General features: G+C 40.3%; 1 protein-coding gene across 4 annotated transcripts in view; it reads left to right on the top strand.

The window, feature by feature from the left end:
• Nucleotides 1-15,615, top strand: part of LOC139688530 (mitochondrial enolase superfamily member 1-like) — a 55,124-nt gene extending 39,509 nt beyond the window's left edge. For 2 of the 4 annotated variants that reach the window (XM_071586053.1, XM_071586056.1), the window contains 5 exons: nt 418-575; nt 6,325-6,459; nt 8,245-8,416; nt 10,604-10,790; nt 15,240-15,615. In XM_071586053.1, coding sequence (XP_071442154.1) covers nt 418-575; nt 6,325-6,459; nt 8,245-8,416; nt 10,604-10,790; nt 15,240-15,459 — 872 coding nt within the window. In that variant the 3' untranslated portion in view covers nt 15,460-15,615. Of the gene's footprint in view, nt 1-417; nt 576-6,324; nt 6,460-8,244; nt 8,417-10,603; nt 10,845-15,239 lie in introns of all 4 variants that reach the window. The other 2 variants (XM_071586054.1, XM_071586055.1) reach the window with 2 other exon arrangements.
• Nucleotides 15,616-16,248: the final 633 nt, after the last annotated feature.

Raw genomic sequence — 16,248 nt, 5'->3', positions numbered from 1 at the left:
AATTAATTTCCAAACTTGAAGAAATGACTTGGAAGACTCCCATCAAACAAGGACATTATCGCCAATATAGTCGCTTAGGTATAGTTGTCTATATCTCCAGTATAGTACCATTTTGCATACCTTTCGAAATCCTACTTTTTGAATGGCTTAAAAAATTAAAGAATTGGAGGGAAAACCTCATCAAGCTTGAATATTATTTTGAAAAATAAAAAAATATCTACACAAAATAATTGTTTTCCATCATTTTTTAAGGACCAATTGAATGACCCGTGTATTCTGGTATAATTGCTACATTGCTTTGCTTTCTTGTTAATGAAAGCAGAATGAAAGTTAGATATGCAACCCTTTTAAATGTGATGCCAGCTTCTAATAAAAATAATATGATATAACTCAGAAAAATGATTTTTCCTCCAATAGGTTGGTCCGGCTATTCCTTGGAGAAGGTTAAAGTTCTGTGTCAGAAGTACATGGCTTCTGGATTTAACAGCTTCAAAATCAAAGTTGGTCAAAATCTTGATGAGGATGTAAGAAGATGCAGAATGCTCCGCAATCTCATTGGATGGGACAATACACTTGTAATTACTCTTTTACTTTTGCTTCCTTATGGTTGAAGGTCAGTGACATGGGATGTGAGGGCAGTTGGACATCATCAACCTCCAAACTTTACCCAAAGTTGCAGAGTAAAACAAGCCATGATATGACATTTTTAGGACATCTAAACTTAGTGCGTTTTAAATTTGATATCTGGTAGTATACTGAATTAATTTTCTTGCATACCTGGGACATATGTTTATCGCGCTTAAGATGGTGGGCGACATTTAACCCTAAGCATTTTCTCTCACCATGAAATCATATCTTACTTTACTTTGAAAGTCAAAATTGTTTGTTACACACTGCCTTGGAGAAAACATTATTTGTGTTTTACCATTGTTGAAAATCTTGCCATTAATGTTACATGTGGGGGTGCTGGAAATTATTTTAGCGCAGGCGGTGCTAGGAAATACTAATAAAGCACATATAAAGCGTTTGAATGAACAGCAGATTTATTCTGAGTGCTGTGGATAACAGACCAAGGTCAACACGGAAAGATATATGCCATGGGCGCAACGTGCACAAGAGGGATGAACGCTCTGCGAGGATTGAGGCGTGACTGCTTCCGCGTGGGTCAAAATGCCTCCTTGTAGGTCGTGCCTAGGGTGACACCTCGCGGCACATCCCTGAATCGCACAAACAAATGAACCACCACATCACCCCCCTTGGCAGATGCGGAGCATACTCTTGCAAAGAGAAAGAAATTTTAACTGGCACTTCACAAAGTGATTGTAAAACACACAAAACACAAAAATTACTTAACAAATGCCAGGTACATAATACCACACAAAAAAACAAATACTGTTATATAATAACACAGCAGCAAGTACAAAGTAAAATCAGATAACATACAGGAGATGTAAAAAAAAAAAAAATTGAAACACCCCTAAGTCACAAAGTCAGCTAAATGCTTGGGAAAATGCACTCTTCTCTGTGATCGTCTAGGTTGCGGTAATATGGGAGGCTGCTGAGGAACAGTAGGATTGGTGGCAGCAGGTGGTATGGTAGCAGCAGGGCAATGTGGCACTAACCATGGAGTTTCATCAAACTGGGCACAAGAAATGTCATCATTAACAACATACGCTGGTTTGATGCGGTCAATTGCCACAGATACCTCTCTACCCTGGATTTTCAGCTTGAATGTCTTGGGACCACGCTGGATCACTGGAAATGGCCCATCATTAGGAGGATCCAACGGCGGATGAAGCCTATCATTTCTCAAAAATACATGAGAAACAGTTTCCAGATCTTTAAACACGAAAATGTTGCGGGCTCCGCGTCGAGAGACTTGCTGTGGCTGGAGTCGGCGACGGCCCTGCCGCAGCTGCCGTACGGTAGCTGGTAGGGGAAAAGCACGCACTGCGTTAACCTTCTTGGTGATGGCAAGCTTGTCTGGTGCAAGAAGGCGGGGCCTAGATGAAACCGGAGGGCCAGGGGCGGTCTCTATAAAAGGAACCGTGGAGTGCTTGACTTGCTGGGGAGCTCCCGATGGAATTGTTAACTTCGGCATTTTGGCAAAAAGATGGTTGGATAGGCCTAAGCAGTGACCTGCCGCCCCCAAGGACTGCCCGCTTCGTTTCCCCGCGTCGTATGAACAGGGAAGCGTACACTTAGTGGCGTTACTCCCCCAACGGCGGTGGTACCAGCAGATTCCTTGGTCTCGCTGGGGATTAATGGAGGATTGGTGAAGGGGTGGGGATCGGCCGCGGCTGCGGGAAAGGGGATGCGAGTGTTGGCCGCGCTTGTTGGCGAGCGCTGCCACTTGTTGAGAGAGGTTTTAAGATATATGCCACTGGCGCAACGTGCGCAAGAGGGATGACCGCTTGGCGGGGGTTGAGGCGTGACTGCTTCCGCGTGGGTCAAAATGCCTCCTCGTAGGTCGTGCCTAGGGTGACACCTCGCGGCACATCCCTGAATCGCACAAACAAATGTACCGCTATATCAACAAATGAACCGCCACATTACACCAGTAATGGCCATGCCTTTGTAAGCCTTTGCCTTTATCCACAGTTCACCAGAATTACAAAATTCATGCTGCTCACATCATCTTCATGCATGACACATTTATTGCAGTTAACCATTAAATTTATTAGTAGATCATTAATACATATTTTAAAAAGTACGGGACATAGAGCAGACCCCTGAGGTACTCCTTACGTCCTTGAGATGTAAGAAAACTATTTCTATCTTTGTGGAAAACAACCTTCTGTTTACGGTTAGATAGGTATGTCTTTGGCCAACTCAAGAGTAATTCGTCTTATGCCAAGCCCCTGACAATTTCAATTTTCCCGACAATCCTCCACCTCAAAAAGGGGCAATTTGGAGTGGCCAGCCCACTCCCCCAATTTGGCCCCTTGCAATTTTTTGTGGAGGTTTTTGGAATCCTGCATTTATGTTGACTGTCCAAGGGCCCTACAAGACCTGAAGGACAGCATCCAGCCAGAAATTGCCAACATACCTGCTGCTATCCTGGTAAGGGTCAGGACAAATGCCAGAAATTGGCTTATTGAGTGTATGGACAATGGGGGACGTCACCTACCTGATTTGATTTTCAAAACTGTGTAAATCTAAACTTTAAATATGTACCTACATTAAAAAAATTATACAAAGATTCTGTTTCATAAATTGGAATCTATTGTGTATTGAGAAAAGGAAGTTATGTTGCCACACCCTGTATAAGAGGGTTGCTATAAGCTTGTGTTAAGTGTTGCTTTAAGCGCCATCTGATATTCCCGTCTGAAAGTTTGACCCTTTTAGCGCTCTTTTCGGAACATTTTGTCATTTGGTCATAACTTGTGTTGTTTACGGTGACTCAAAAATTTTGTCTGCACATAAAAATGGAGTTAACCCTTTGCACTCGGGTGCTTTTTTCTCAATTGCCTTAGTCTACTCGAGATTCAATTTTTTAAATAACCCAAATTTACTAAGCGTGGCACTAGAATGAAAACTGGAGTTTCTTTTCATACAAACTTATTTATTTGGATTTTTTGACAATTATTGGTGAATTTATTGATAAACCATAATTTAAACTCTATAATTTTTCATGGTATGATATTTTTGGAAGCATTCACCAACAAGAAGACCTGGTTTACATTCACACATCTCTCAGATATATATCGTCTCTCTTCTTCCTCCTTTGATTTTGCGGTCAGAGCAAACTGCACAATCTTTATGTTTTTTGTTAGGGTGAGGTGTGATTATATGGAGTTTTCCATCTAAACGTTGCTCTATGTCTGTGGATGGTAATCTGACCCTGGAAGTTTGTGTACCATCTTGGAATTCTCCAACGAGATCGTGTACTAGTTTCCTAACAAATTTCACTTGCGAGATCAGTTTTTCATTTTTTCTTTGTTGGCATTCTTTATACAATATATATGAATTTACAACACTGACCTGAAGCCCCCAGAAAAACAATTTACGCCACCATTTTAGAGTTTTCCTCATGAAACAGCTGCTTTCTAATTCTTTGGAATACTTATCCATTGTGAGGAGGGGAAAATCGTTCAGAATGAGCAACTACTAGCTGGTAAGGGATCGTCCAAAGGGAAAGCATCTGTTGTAAGAGAACCCTCTGTCATTAGGGAAAAACCTGCGTTATGCTTCTAGAAACGTAAGTAAACCTCAGAGACTAAGATAAGGAAGGTTTTTTTACCACAGGAGGATGATGCAACGTCAAAAAAGCACGACTCCAGGAAAAGGCCTAAGGTTCGTGTTTTACTATGAATATAATAGATCATATCTTGGACCCTCCTCCTCAAGATTCCTGATTTAGCAATAGATAGGAAAAGAGCAGGCGGAATGTTTGATGAGACAGTGGACACTAGGAAGAAAGGGAAACGAAAGAGTCAAAACTAGAAAGCAATGAACTAAGGATCAGCTGACTGAGGTAACTTTACATTCTGGCGATCTTTTTTCAGACACTGATAATCTCTAAAAGAAATTGCTTTACATTTAGCTTACTTCCAAGTAATGAAGGGCAAACAATGCAAATGAAAAAGAACTTACAGCACAGTAAATAAATAACAAAAAATATCTGCATAGGTGGTGGCATCCTTTGGAGACTGCATTTATGTCGACGACGACATTATGGGTGGGATACTATTCATTTATAAAACAAGCCATGCTTTTAATTAAGCTTTACTTTACTTGTCCTTTCATGCAGATGATTACAAAAAGTTATTGGAAAAATAGACAAAAATCCCAATTCCCCTCGTGGTGAAACTCAGTGTCGAGTGTGGCTCAACATACGAGCTGCTGCCGTTGCTAACCGTGTCGAGTCACGCTCGACATCCGAGTGCAAAAGGTTAACTCATGAATACTTTCCTGCGGTGATTTTTTGCAACTTTCGACATGGATTATCAAGACAGGAGTGCATTGATCAACTTACTTCCACTTTTGTTAATGAAGCCCCATCTTTTGCCACTGTGAAACGCTGGTATAATGGATTCCATCATGGCTGCCGTTCGCTCAGCAACAAAAGTTATGAAGGTCATCCAAAATCAGTTGTTGTGCCAGAAAACATTGATGATGTGCAAGAACTAGTAGAGGAATATCGTCATGAGATTGAGGCATCCTTAGAGATTAATATGACGAGCATCAATAAGATATTGCATGAACATGTGAAAGCTGTGAAAAAAATTTGTTCGCCTTGGATTCCGCATAATTTGACAAAAGCTCAAAAAGATGCCCGTGACGATTGGTGCAAAGAAATTCTCAACAAATACAATCGGGGCGCATCAAAAACTGTATACAACATCTAAACAGGTGACGAATCTTGGATCTATGCGTATGAGCCCGAAACAAAACAGCAATCCACTGTATGGATCTTCCAAGACGAGCCAAATTCGACAAAAGTGATTCGTGCACAAAGCAAATGATCGCCTGTTTCTTCTAAATGACCGGACATATGGTAACCGTAACATTAGAGCAACACAAAACCAGGAATTCTGAACGGTACACGAGCAATTGTTTGCCAGCGGGCCTTGGTGAAATACGGAAAAAGAAGCGACCACGAAGGATCATTCTTAATCATGGCAAATGGCAAGATCTCACAGATCGACTGAAACAACTAGTACCTATTTGACAGACAAAAACTTTGAATATATGGGTCATTTTCCGTACAGCCCTGTTTTAGCACCAAATGACTTCTTTTTATTCCCGTTTATCAAGAAAAAATTGCGTGGCCATTGTTTTTTGGTGCTTGAAGAGGTCGTTTATGCATTCATAAATGGAGGCACTTCAATCAGAGTGGAAAAAGTGTTACCAAAATTGGTTCGAGCAGATGCTAAATTGTATTGATCATCATGTAGAATATTTTGAAAAACAATGAAGCCATTTTCAAAAATAAATTACCGTGTTGTCTTTATTAGACTGAAAATTTTAATAGCAACCCTCTTATATGTATATACACACGCCCATGCTTACTTTCCTTTCCACTTTCCCTATGTATGTTTATATCTTTTGTTTCCCTATGTATGTGTATATCTATGTTGATGAACCAATGCATTGAGGGGTTGGAAAACTCTCACGCTTAAAGTCAGGCATTTCCAGGCCAGGATGATATAATGATATTTAGAGACACGAATGACACATTAACTGCTTGACACTTCATTCTTGTTTTGAGTTTCCTCAACCTTATTGAGTTTTCAGTGGTATCTTCTTTTCCCTCTTCATGTAATCTGGCATGTGCCCCTTCATCTCCACTAGCAGTTAATAAGCACATTTTTCCTGCAGATGATGGATGCAAATCAAGTGTGGGATGTCAATGAAGCAATTGAACGAATGAAAGTCCTTGCGGAGTTCAAGCCACTGTGGATAGAAGAGCCCACATCCCCTGATGATGTCCTTGGACATCTTGCCATATCAGAGGTACTGATTGCAATCCATGATTTGTTCCCACAGGAAGGCCGTGCCATGTATGAATTTTATAAAATTGTTTGTTTTTCCAGATTTATTGTGTAATCATATGCATATTTCCTTAAGGTTATTTTGTAATGCTGATGTGCATGGGTCAACAGTTCAAACATTTGGAATTTATAGAATATGCCCTGAATCTCATCATTTCCTTTGCTACATAAATGATAAAAATGTTATATTATCTAGAGGTTACATGAGGTCTAAACAATAAATATGCAAACTGAGGCCACAAAAACTTTATTTTGCAAAATTTAGTCTACATCAATTTTGTCCCTTTCAAAATACTCTCTATTCGTTGCTATGCCTTCTTATTCCATGTTCTTCTTTTCCACTGTTTACTAAAGCACCCTTTGGAAGTCCTCGGCAGTTTGGCTTTTTAGTTTTCTCGTCGTTTCTTGCTTTATTGTGTCTTCCACATCTTCCCAGTGATGTCCCCTCATCACATTTTTGCATTTTGGGGATATGAAAAAGTCGTAGGGGGTGAGATCTGGCGAATAAGTAGGATTATCATGGATGGTGATTGAATTTTTTTGCCAGAAACTGGCAAACAATCAAGGCTGAATGTGCATTGGTGCATTGTCATCATGGTGCAGGATCCATCCATCGCCTTGAATCAAATTTGTTAGTACATGACCCATGTGATCTCTCAAATGCTGGAGAAGTGTAAGGTAGAATTCAGCATTTACTGTTTGTCCTTCAGGAAGATTTCCATGATGAACAACACCTTTGACATCAAAGGAAACCAGGAGCGTGACTTTGATTTTCGATCGGCTTTTTCTTGATTTTTTTGGTTCGAGGTTCATCTTTTGCTTTTCACTCCTTGCTTTGGATTTTAGTTCAATGTAATACTAACATACTAAACCACAATGCGTCACCAGTGATTACCCTTTGGAGAAATCCAGTATCGTTTTCAAGTGAATTTTTCCAGTCAGTAACACATTCAGCTCTTTTCAACTTTTGATTTGGCGTCAGCTGCTTGGGCACGAATTTCGCACGCATTTTTTTAAAATCTCAATGTCCAGTTAAAATAGTGTGCACTGTTGATTTTCCTAAAGTCAGTTCATCAGCTCTCATTCGGACAGTTTTTCGATGATTGGTGAAGACAAGGGACCGCACACGATCAATGTTGTCATCAACACAGGTGGTCAAAGGTCGTCCCGGCCTTGCATCATTCGTGGCGCCTTATCGGTCATCTTTAAAACGCTTACTCCACTTGAAAACGGATGATTTCTTCTTCAGAGCATTATCAACGTAAACAGCTGTCCACATTTCAGTAATTTCTTGATGACTTTTACCGCGCCTCACCAAAGAACTTGATGTTGATTTTTTGCTCCGTGATTTCGTAAATTTCCATTTTCGACAAACAGTAAAAGAGCAAGGGCAACAGAAACTAAAATAACTAGCATACCATACGTACAGCTCGACGATTCGCCAAGCACAGACGTCTCCTCATTGGGTCTCAGACGGCTTGTGCCGTTAGTGGGCGCAAGGCTGCCAGATTGTAACAGTTCGCAAATTTATTGGACAGACCTCATTACATATAATGGTGCATATTTTCAGATAGTTTTGTAGAATTTGAAAATTGTTTTAATTTATGAGCAGTTCAATGTTTCTGCTTTTAGCTCCGTGATTACTCCCCAATTTGGGCCTTTCTATTGATCTGCATATCTCTTAATAAGCGCAAGATTATTGGCGAATGGTTGAAATGCTTATCTAGGTGTACCTTTTTGCGCATAGGCCCTGAAACCATTGGGCATTGGTGTGGCAACTGGTGAAATGTGTTGCAATCGTGTGCTATTCAAGCAATTCCTGCAGGCTGGAGCAATGCAGTATTGTCAGATTGATTCCTGTCGAATTGGAGGTGTGAATGAGGTGTTAGCTGTGTATTTCATGGCAAGAAAATTTGGAGGTGAGGACTAATTTCATCTGTAAATAATGATTGTGTGACCATTGGTCCAGAGGAGGGGCTCTCCCTTGCTTGCTCCTCGTGGTGGGGTCCGATCATCATGATCTTGTGGTATGTAATGCCCATATGGTTAATACTTAATATTTATCTGATATAATCAGAATGTCTGGTGTAGATTGGTATGTATTAGATGTCCTAAATTCTTAAAAAATTGGTTTTTTATTAATTTTTATATCTGTCAGTAGAGATGATACTTTAGTTGCCGTCCAAATTTGACATAGCAGTTATTTTATTAAAAAACTTAAGTCTAAAGTAAAAACTTAATCCTTGTATCTGATGGAGAGGTGCTGTGTGCACGGGCATGACTCAATCAGAGAACTCTGGAAGACTGAATCACCATGATTCAGGCCGATGGTACAAGAATCAAAGGAGTAATGAGGCAAGGACTCATTGGTCATCCTGTTTGTGAGAGCCCAGGGTATTGACGCGGAGTGTTATCAGAAAGAGAGTGAGAAGGATGATGCTCCTGGGTCAACAGGGGAGATTGATGTGGCGGTTGATGACTGGTAGACCCCTGAGGCAGAGGTGTGCCCAATAAACTTTCTGCATGACAAGCACAGCAGAGGGATTTGGTTTAGGAGTGCAGTGGGAATGTGCATTTTGTGCGGGTTGTTTTCAGGAGATAGCGGGGCATTAGGAAGCAAAGTTCCTGGAGAGGGGGTTGTCCTGTGGAATGGGGAAAGCCACTGAGTTACATTGGGAGAATACCACAAAAATCCTCATGGGCCTTCTTTTTTAGGAGGAAGGGCCATGAAAGTATTCTCATTCCCATTTTGAGTGCCTATGAGGGGTAATTTTTCTAAAAAATTTGTCTTACAATCCTTTCCCTCACACCAAAGTGCCCTTTTGCACTTTACTCCCACCCATTCACCCCTCTCAACCCCTCGCTGCTACAGCAACACTTTCAATCAACTCACTGATGAAGGTGCCATGAACACCAAAACATATGGTAAAATTCCGGAAGTTACCTATCATTGTTTATCATATGTTCTTCTGTAATTTATAACATATATTTTTATATTATTGCTGCTAAGAATCATTCCATTAGTGTGAATAAATATAAATATTCAAATAAAAATTTTGTTTAGGACACCTATAGTTGTACTGCTTCACAAGTTATGAGGGGTTATCACAAACTTGTAATTATTTCTAAAAAATAATCGAGAAATAATCTTAAATTTATATGTTATTCTTTAGACTTCTCTTGTCGGTCACCATCCAGAGTTAAATATTTCTCCCAGCATTTCTTTAACTTTTGATGGCCGTCATTGTAGAAGTAAATAGATTGCATCGAAAGCCATTGTGCCACCTCTTGAATAACATTATTTGTGTTATCAAACCTCTGACCCCTCAATGTCTTTTTAAAGTTCTGGGAATAAGAAAAGGTTGCTTGGGATGACATCGGGAGAATAGGGTGGATGTGGCAAAATTTCTAAGCCTCATCTCTTTAATGGCATGTTGCACCGTGGTCTCGATTGGAGGTTGTGCCGTGTTTGCTTCTGAAAAGGAGACAGTAGTTGTGGAACCCAGTGTGCTGACACCTTACAGATGTATGTAGTTCTTCGTAAATAATTTGCACTCACTGCCATATCTAAGATCAGTCTCATTCATGAACATTTGGATGTTTGCCCTTTGGTCTAATAGGATACAGTCCTCCACTTTGCGGAGGAAAGTGCCAGCTCCACCAATGCGTGATGGTCTTCCACTTCTTGAATCTTCTCTGATGGATATGTGGCCTGTGTGAAAATTCCTTGTCCGCCTCACAGCTGGGTCGTATGATTGACTTTTATTTCCACGAAAAGCCATCATTTCACCGTGGATTTTCCAGGCCCTGTAACCTCTCAAATGAAGGAACCCAATCAAATTGCAAGCCTCTATTTTCTCTATACTGTGAGCTACTTAAATCTGTGGCTTCCTGGAGCAAAACAAATCAACATTGATTGATAACATTGTATGCATCAGGATTATTATTATGTAGACTATTTTTTATACAGATATGTTGGTTATTTCTCAGATATATAATTACTTAAAAATAATACCACCTCATATAATCATGTTTAATTCCATGATGATGGGATAGCCCTATTGGTTAAGTGATCACCCATTGTCAATGTATTGTCTTGATTCCAGTTCCTGTTTGCCCGCATGCTGGCGGTGTTGGCCTGAGTGAAATGGTCCAGCACCTGCAGATATTCGACTATGTCTGTTTGTCGGGCACAATGGAGAGCCGGCTGATTGAGAGTGTGGACCAGCAACAGGAGCACTTTGAGCATCCTGCAGTTGTGAAGAATTCTCGCTACATGGTTCCCACGGTGAGGTGTGAATGAGTGACATCAGGGTTCCATTTTGGCCTGCTGAATTCGATTTTTGGGTAATTTTGCGAAGAGACTATGTACCCTTTGTGCTTCTATCCTGCGTCATGTCATTGTCATTTTTCACTGACCGCAAGTGCAGGTGGCAGTAATAGTCCACATGATAGTTTTTGAACGCTTACGTGGAATGCATTATTTTAGTGGAATATTGATCTCTACCGCTTGTGACTTCCCTTTTCTGCTCCTGATGATGTGCAAAAATCTTTGACTCAGCCTTTAAGTCATTGACATAGGCAGATAATGCTTATTCAAATTCACTGAGTTCGGTTGCATCTATCTCCTGCTAAAACATTCACAGATACACATATATCACCATCAATGTGATCATAGAAGTGGTGGACTAACCAAAATGGGGAATTAAATCATCTGATTGGCTCTGAGTTTTGTGTGTTTTTTATAGCCATGCTGGTGAGTTACTCCTTGTGAGCAAAATTAGTTTGGCTTGGCTCATTCTATAAGGTTTGATGGCTTGGCAAATATTTCTTACCTGAACTTTCAAATGCTTTCTCTCCACACTCAGTTCTCAAGTTAACTCCATGTCTTATCTACTTCATGTGCTATATTTTAATTTTACTACATGTTTCCATTGTAGAAAGTGTAGAGCATTTCTGTGGAAAGTGAAATGTTTGAGGTACAGTTTGTGGACACCACTATAGCAGAGATTGGGTTCATGCTTTGGTTAGTTATAATACTGTGTAATTAAGCTATCATATCACATAACAAATTCATTCTGCTCTTTATAATAAACATTGCCCATTTTCTCCGTTTTGACGGTTTGCTTCATCCATGGCTTTCTATAATTTTAAGTTGTTCAAAGACCAAAATGTAGGAGTCCCTAATTTCAAGGTCAATGTTGGTAGTAATACTGTATACAAGGTCTTTTCAATATGCATCGCGACTTTTGCGTTTTTTCAAAAATTATTTATTTAGTCATGAATATCATTCATGAAATCGGAAACAATTCAATTCATTTTGTCCATTTCAAAGTAATCCCCGTTAGATTTTATACACTGGTACCAACCTTTTTTTCCAATCCTCGAAGCACTTCAAAAAATCATTTTTTGTGATCTTGTTCGGCCCCTACTTCGATGCAGATCTCGTCAATCGTATCGTAGCGCTGTCCTTTCATGGGCCTCTTCAGTTTCGGGAACAAGAAAAAGTCACTGCGACCAGCCAGATGTGGGGAATACGGTGGCTGTGGCATCATTAGCGTGTTGTTTTTGGCTAAAAATTTCTGCACAAGTAATGACGTGTGAGTTAGGGCGCTGTCATGGTTCAAAAGCCACCTATTGTTCTTCCACAAATCCAGGCATTTGTGGCGGATTGCTTCCAGCAAATTGCGCATAACTTGCAGGTAATATTCGTTATTTACTGTTCTACCCTGTGGCAAGAACTCATGGTGTACCATGCCCCTGCAATCAAAGAAAACTGGAAGCAAAAGTCAATGGTAAAAATTGATTGTCACGAGCCGATACCTTTAGGTCCTAAGCAACTTCTCTTACGGTGATTCGACGATTGGCCTGTACTATTTTCTTCACTCGTCAATGTTTTTGTCTGTTGTTGATGTGCTTGGGCATTCTTCGTCGTTCACATCTCCTCGGCCCTCTGAGAACATTTTGTACCACCAATGAACGTTTCTTCGGTCAAAGGTAGCTTTTCCTTGTGCCACAGTCAACATTCGGAATGCGTCCCTGCACTTAATTTCGTTTTTCAGTCAAAAATTGATACAGATCCTGTGATCCATATTTTGGAACATGCAAATATCGAAGACAAGCCAAAACACGTCCAAGCAAAACAGCTGTCATCAATTGACTGAACTTTCAAAATGGCCGACCTTTTTGTCATAATTGAGAGACATAAGTACCAACATAACACCACAAAAAAATCGAAAATCAAATGTACGTAACCTGTGAAAATTAAAAATTTACCATACTTTTTGAACAGACCTCGTATGTTAGCAGAGGTAATCCCAGGCAATGGATAATTCCAGCCTTAAGATATCTTTTTAATAATAATAATTTCTAATTGACCAAGGGTTGGTTGCAACAGTAATATAGGACACTTAAGAAAAAAATAGGTAGTAAGAGAAGCATTCATATGAATAGAAAAATAGACATGTAAAAATGATATTTACATCTGCATGAGTCATATATACATACATATGTAGGTCATTTTGTATATACATATTTAATTATTAATAAATTCTGACATGCTGTCTTCATTTTTCTCAGGAATATTATTACTTGTCTATTAAACCAAGTTAAATCTTGCATTTTTGTTGCAATTCATTATGTAGGTTTAGTCAAATTGAACTTGGTCCTAGGCTTGCAGCTTTGATTCAATTGAATATGAAATGTGGGTTTAACGGGTTCTACTCTGGTGACTGTGGTAGTGGGAATTGGGGTGGACGGACGTCTGAAGGGTGTTGTTTCGTGCATGTTGCCAGGGAAAGAATGTGCATGCATGGGTGGAAATGGTTGGAGGCTATGATCTTGAAATATTAAATGGGGGCAGGTGAAATCTGAGGCTGTAGATGTGGTGGGATGCAAACAGCCTTCCTTTGCAGTCTGAGGCACAGGAGCAGCATCTTCAATGTCCCAATGAAGTTGCTGCTCATGGAGTGAGCCGTTTGGTTGTGCCAGCACTGTGAGGATAGGCGTTGTCATTAATCATAACAATGCCAGAAGTCAGAATGCCTCTTCTTTTGTTTTGAATGGCTTTCACAAGCGTAATGTTTTGCAGTAAAATGCTGCATTAATCATCAACCCCAGCTGCACGAACTCAACCATAACCTTTCGATTGTTGAAGGTTTGTTTGGTGAATTTGTGTGCATTCATTGTTGTGATTGTCACTTAGTTTTGGGCATGTTGTATTGAATCCACGTCTCATCTTTGGTCGCAATTGATTTCGAAAAGTCTTCTCTTTCAGCGGCATAACGAACATCAAACCTGAAGCCATTTGATGAATTTTGTGGTTGCCTGTCAACATTTTTGAGACCTAGCGAGCACAAATTTTTTAGTAGCCTAAATATTCCATGATGATTGAGTACAGAGAAGATCTTAAAACTTCTGGAAATTCCATAGACAAAGCAGTTTTCCCTGGCAATAATCCCTTCTCAATTAAAGAAAATGATCAACCTTACCTTCATGTTCAATGGCAGCATCCAAACTGTTTTGGATTTTTGGGAAGATGGTCCCTTTCGCTGTGGAGACTGGGCTTTGGTTTCTATATCATATGCATAAACTCAGGTTTCGTCATCTGTGGCAATTGGTTTTAAGATGTTTCGGTCATTGCTTTAATGATCAAGCAGTTCCTGTATGTCTAGATGTTTTTTGCCTCTGTTCATCTGTTATCACTCGCGGCTCAAATTTGGGCGGTGTGTGCCGCATGCCCTCAATTTCTGTCAAAATGCTCAAACACGATCCAACACCAATGTCAACTCCCTTGGCATTTTCCTCGACAGTTAACCAATGGCTTGCATGCACTACATCATTCCCACTGTTGACGTGGGCATTTTTTGTTGATGTCAGTGGTTTTCACTTCCTGGTTTTCATCAGTCAACATTTGTCCAGATTGGAAGCAGTTGTACCTACGAAAACACTGTGCTCGACTCATAGATTCATTGCCAAATGCCTCTTGAAACATTGTGTAAGTCTCAGTTGCACTTTTCTCAATGTGAAAACAAAATTAAATGCACATGCACTGGTTCTCTAACACCTTCATTCTCATTGACACAAGACTGCGCAGTACAGCATGCGTGTGCAAGCTTTAGGGGAGACAAGTCGAGAGAGGGCCACAGGCAAGGTGGCGTTTAACTTCTCATTAATGCCGCTATGAGGCATTACCTCACTGACTGTGAGCCATCAAGCAGTTTGCTCTTGGAAAGGCCAGTGTCATCTTTTTGTACAGACCTTGTATTTTAAATACAAATATCAATTTTTGATATACCAGTGACACAACAGTCTTCAGTTGAACTTGGCCATGACTTCAGTGAAAAGAAATATCAGTGATAAGTGTAAGAAATATTTTATGTTACCTAAATACTGCACGAGGACATTCCTTGAATCCTATATCCAAACTCCTGCCAGGAAACCTTTCCTGGGGCATCCTTCAAGATGCCGCCACCCTCGCGTGGTCCCCCTCTTTCCTTCCTTGCCGTGCATGTCCCCAGTGGCATTGATGTGGGCTGAGAGGGCACAGGCAATGCCAGTGCGCCTGAGCCACACTGTTACATCTGCTCTGCTTGTACTGTGATGACTCTGCTGAAAGGATGGGAGTGTAGAAGTGGAAGCAGGTGGCAGCATTGGGTGTTGCCTCCTTATTTTAAATGTATATACCTTCCATTCGTAGACATTTGCCCTAAAAACCTGCTTTTGTTTTCCTTGGCATGGCAGGAGCCTGGCTATAGTACACGCCTCAAGCAGCAGTCAGTGGTGGACTATGAGTATCCATGTGGCAAGATCTGGAAGCGACTGCATTCATCCCAAAGTCCAGGTGGTCCTGTGGCAGAGTGAGGTCTCTTGGAAGTCAAATGAGTCATTGGGGTTGGGCTGGTCACTCTTAGCATATGCCACTCTAACAAAGGGAGAAATGTTTTTGGACTTATGTCATTAGTTCTTACAGTTAGTGTTATTTCTTGAACTTTGAAGTGGTTAAAGAATTGCGGTAGGCCCTGTGATATTTTTTTTGGTATTGCATTGATGGCCGTGGAGTGTGGTTAAGTGCAAGAATGTAATCAATTGTTAAACAGAATGAAGACTCTGCCAATTCCACTATCATTTTATTTGTCTGCACAGACTGGCATTTCTTATGGTTTTTCAGTCTTGACTATTAAGTAAGTGTATGAAGTGAACTTTATGGTTTCTGCCTAAAAATATTTATTAATAATCTTTCAATTCATCATCTTCTAAAGGCAGAGCCGTGCGGTTATGGACATATCTCTTTCTCTATTTATGTTGCAACTCTCACTGTATGTCACACGTTCTGGCGATAACACGTTCAGCAATACAGAGATTCATACCAAGTAAATATATAAGAGAGAATAAGGAACCCCGTTGGTACAACTCTGAAGTTCGGAAATCACTAAGACAGCAAAGGGCGTGCCATGCCAGAATGAAAAACGCGGTTAAAGATTCCTCCCCTGATAAAATCAACGAAACCATACAGAATTACAAAGCATCTAGGTCCACTGCCAAGAAGGCATTCCGGAAGGCGCTAGCGGAATTCAAAAGGAAAAAATTAGGTGAACATTTAAACGATAACCCAAAGATGTTTTGGTCCTACGTCAGGGATGTGCAGGGAAAAAAGTCCACCGTAAACTCATTGATCAACGAAAAAGGAGATAAAGTAACAAGTAGTTTAGACAAAGCCAACATATTAAACTCATTCTTCCACAGTGTTTTC

This window comes from Hetaerina americana, unplaced genomic scaffold (genome assembly GCF_022747635.1).
Source record: "Hetaerina americana unplaced genomic scaffold, ioHetAmer1.1.p SCAF_20, whole genome shotgun sequence".
Classification (NCBI taxonomy): Eukaryota; Metazoa; Arthropoda; class Insecta; order Odonata; family Calopterygidae; genus Hetaerina; species Hetaerina americana.
Note: the sequence above shows the minus strand (reverse complement) of the source record. Positions and strands in the feature narration are given on the sequence as shown.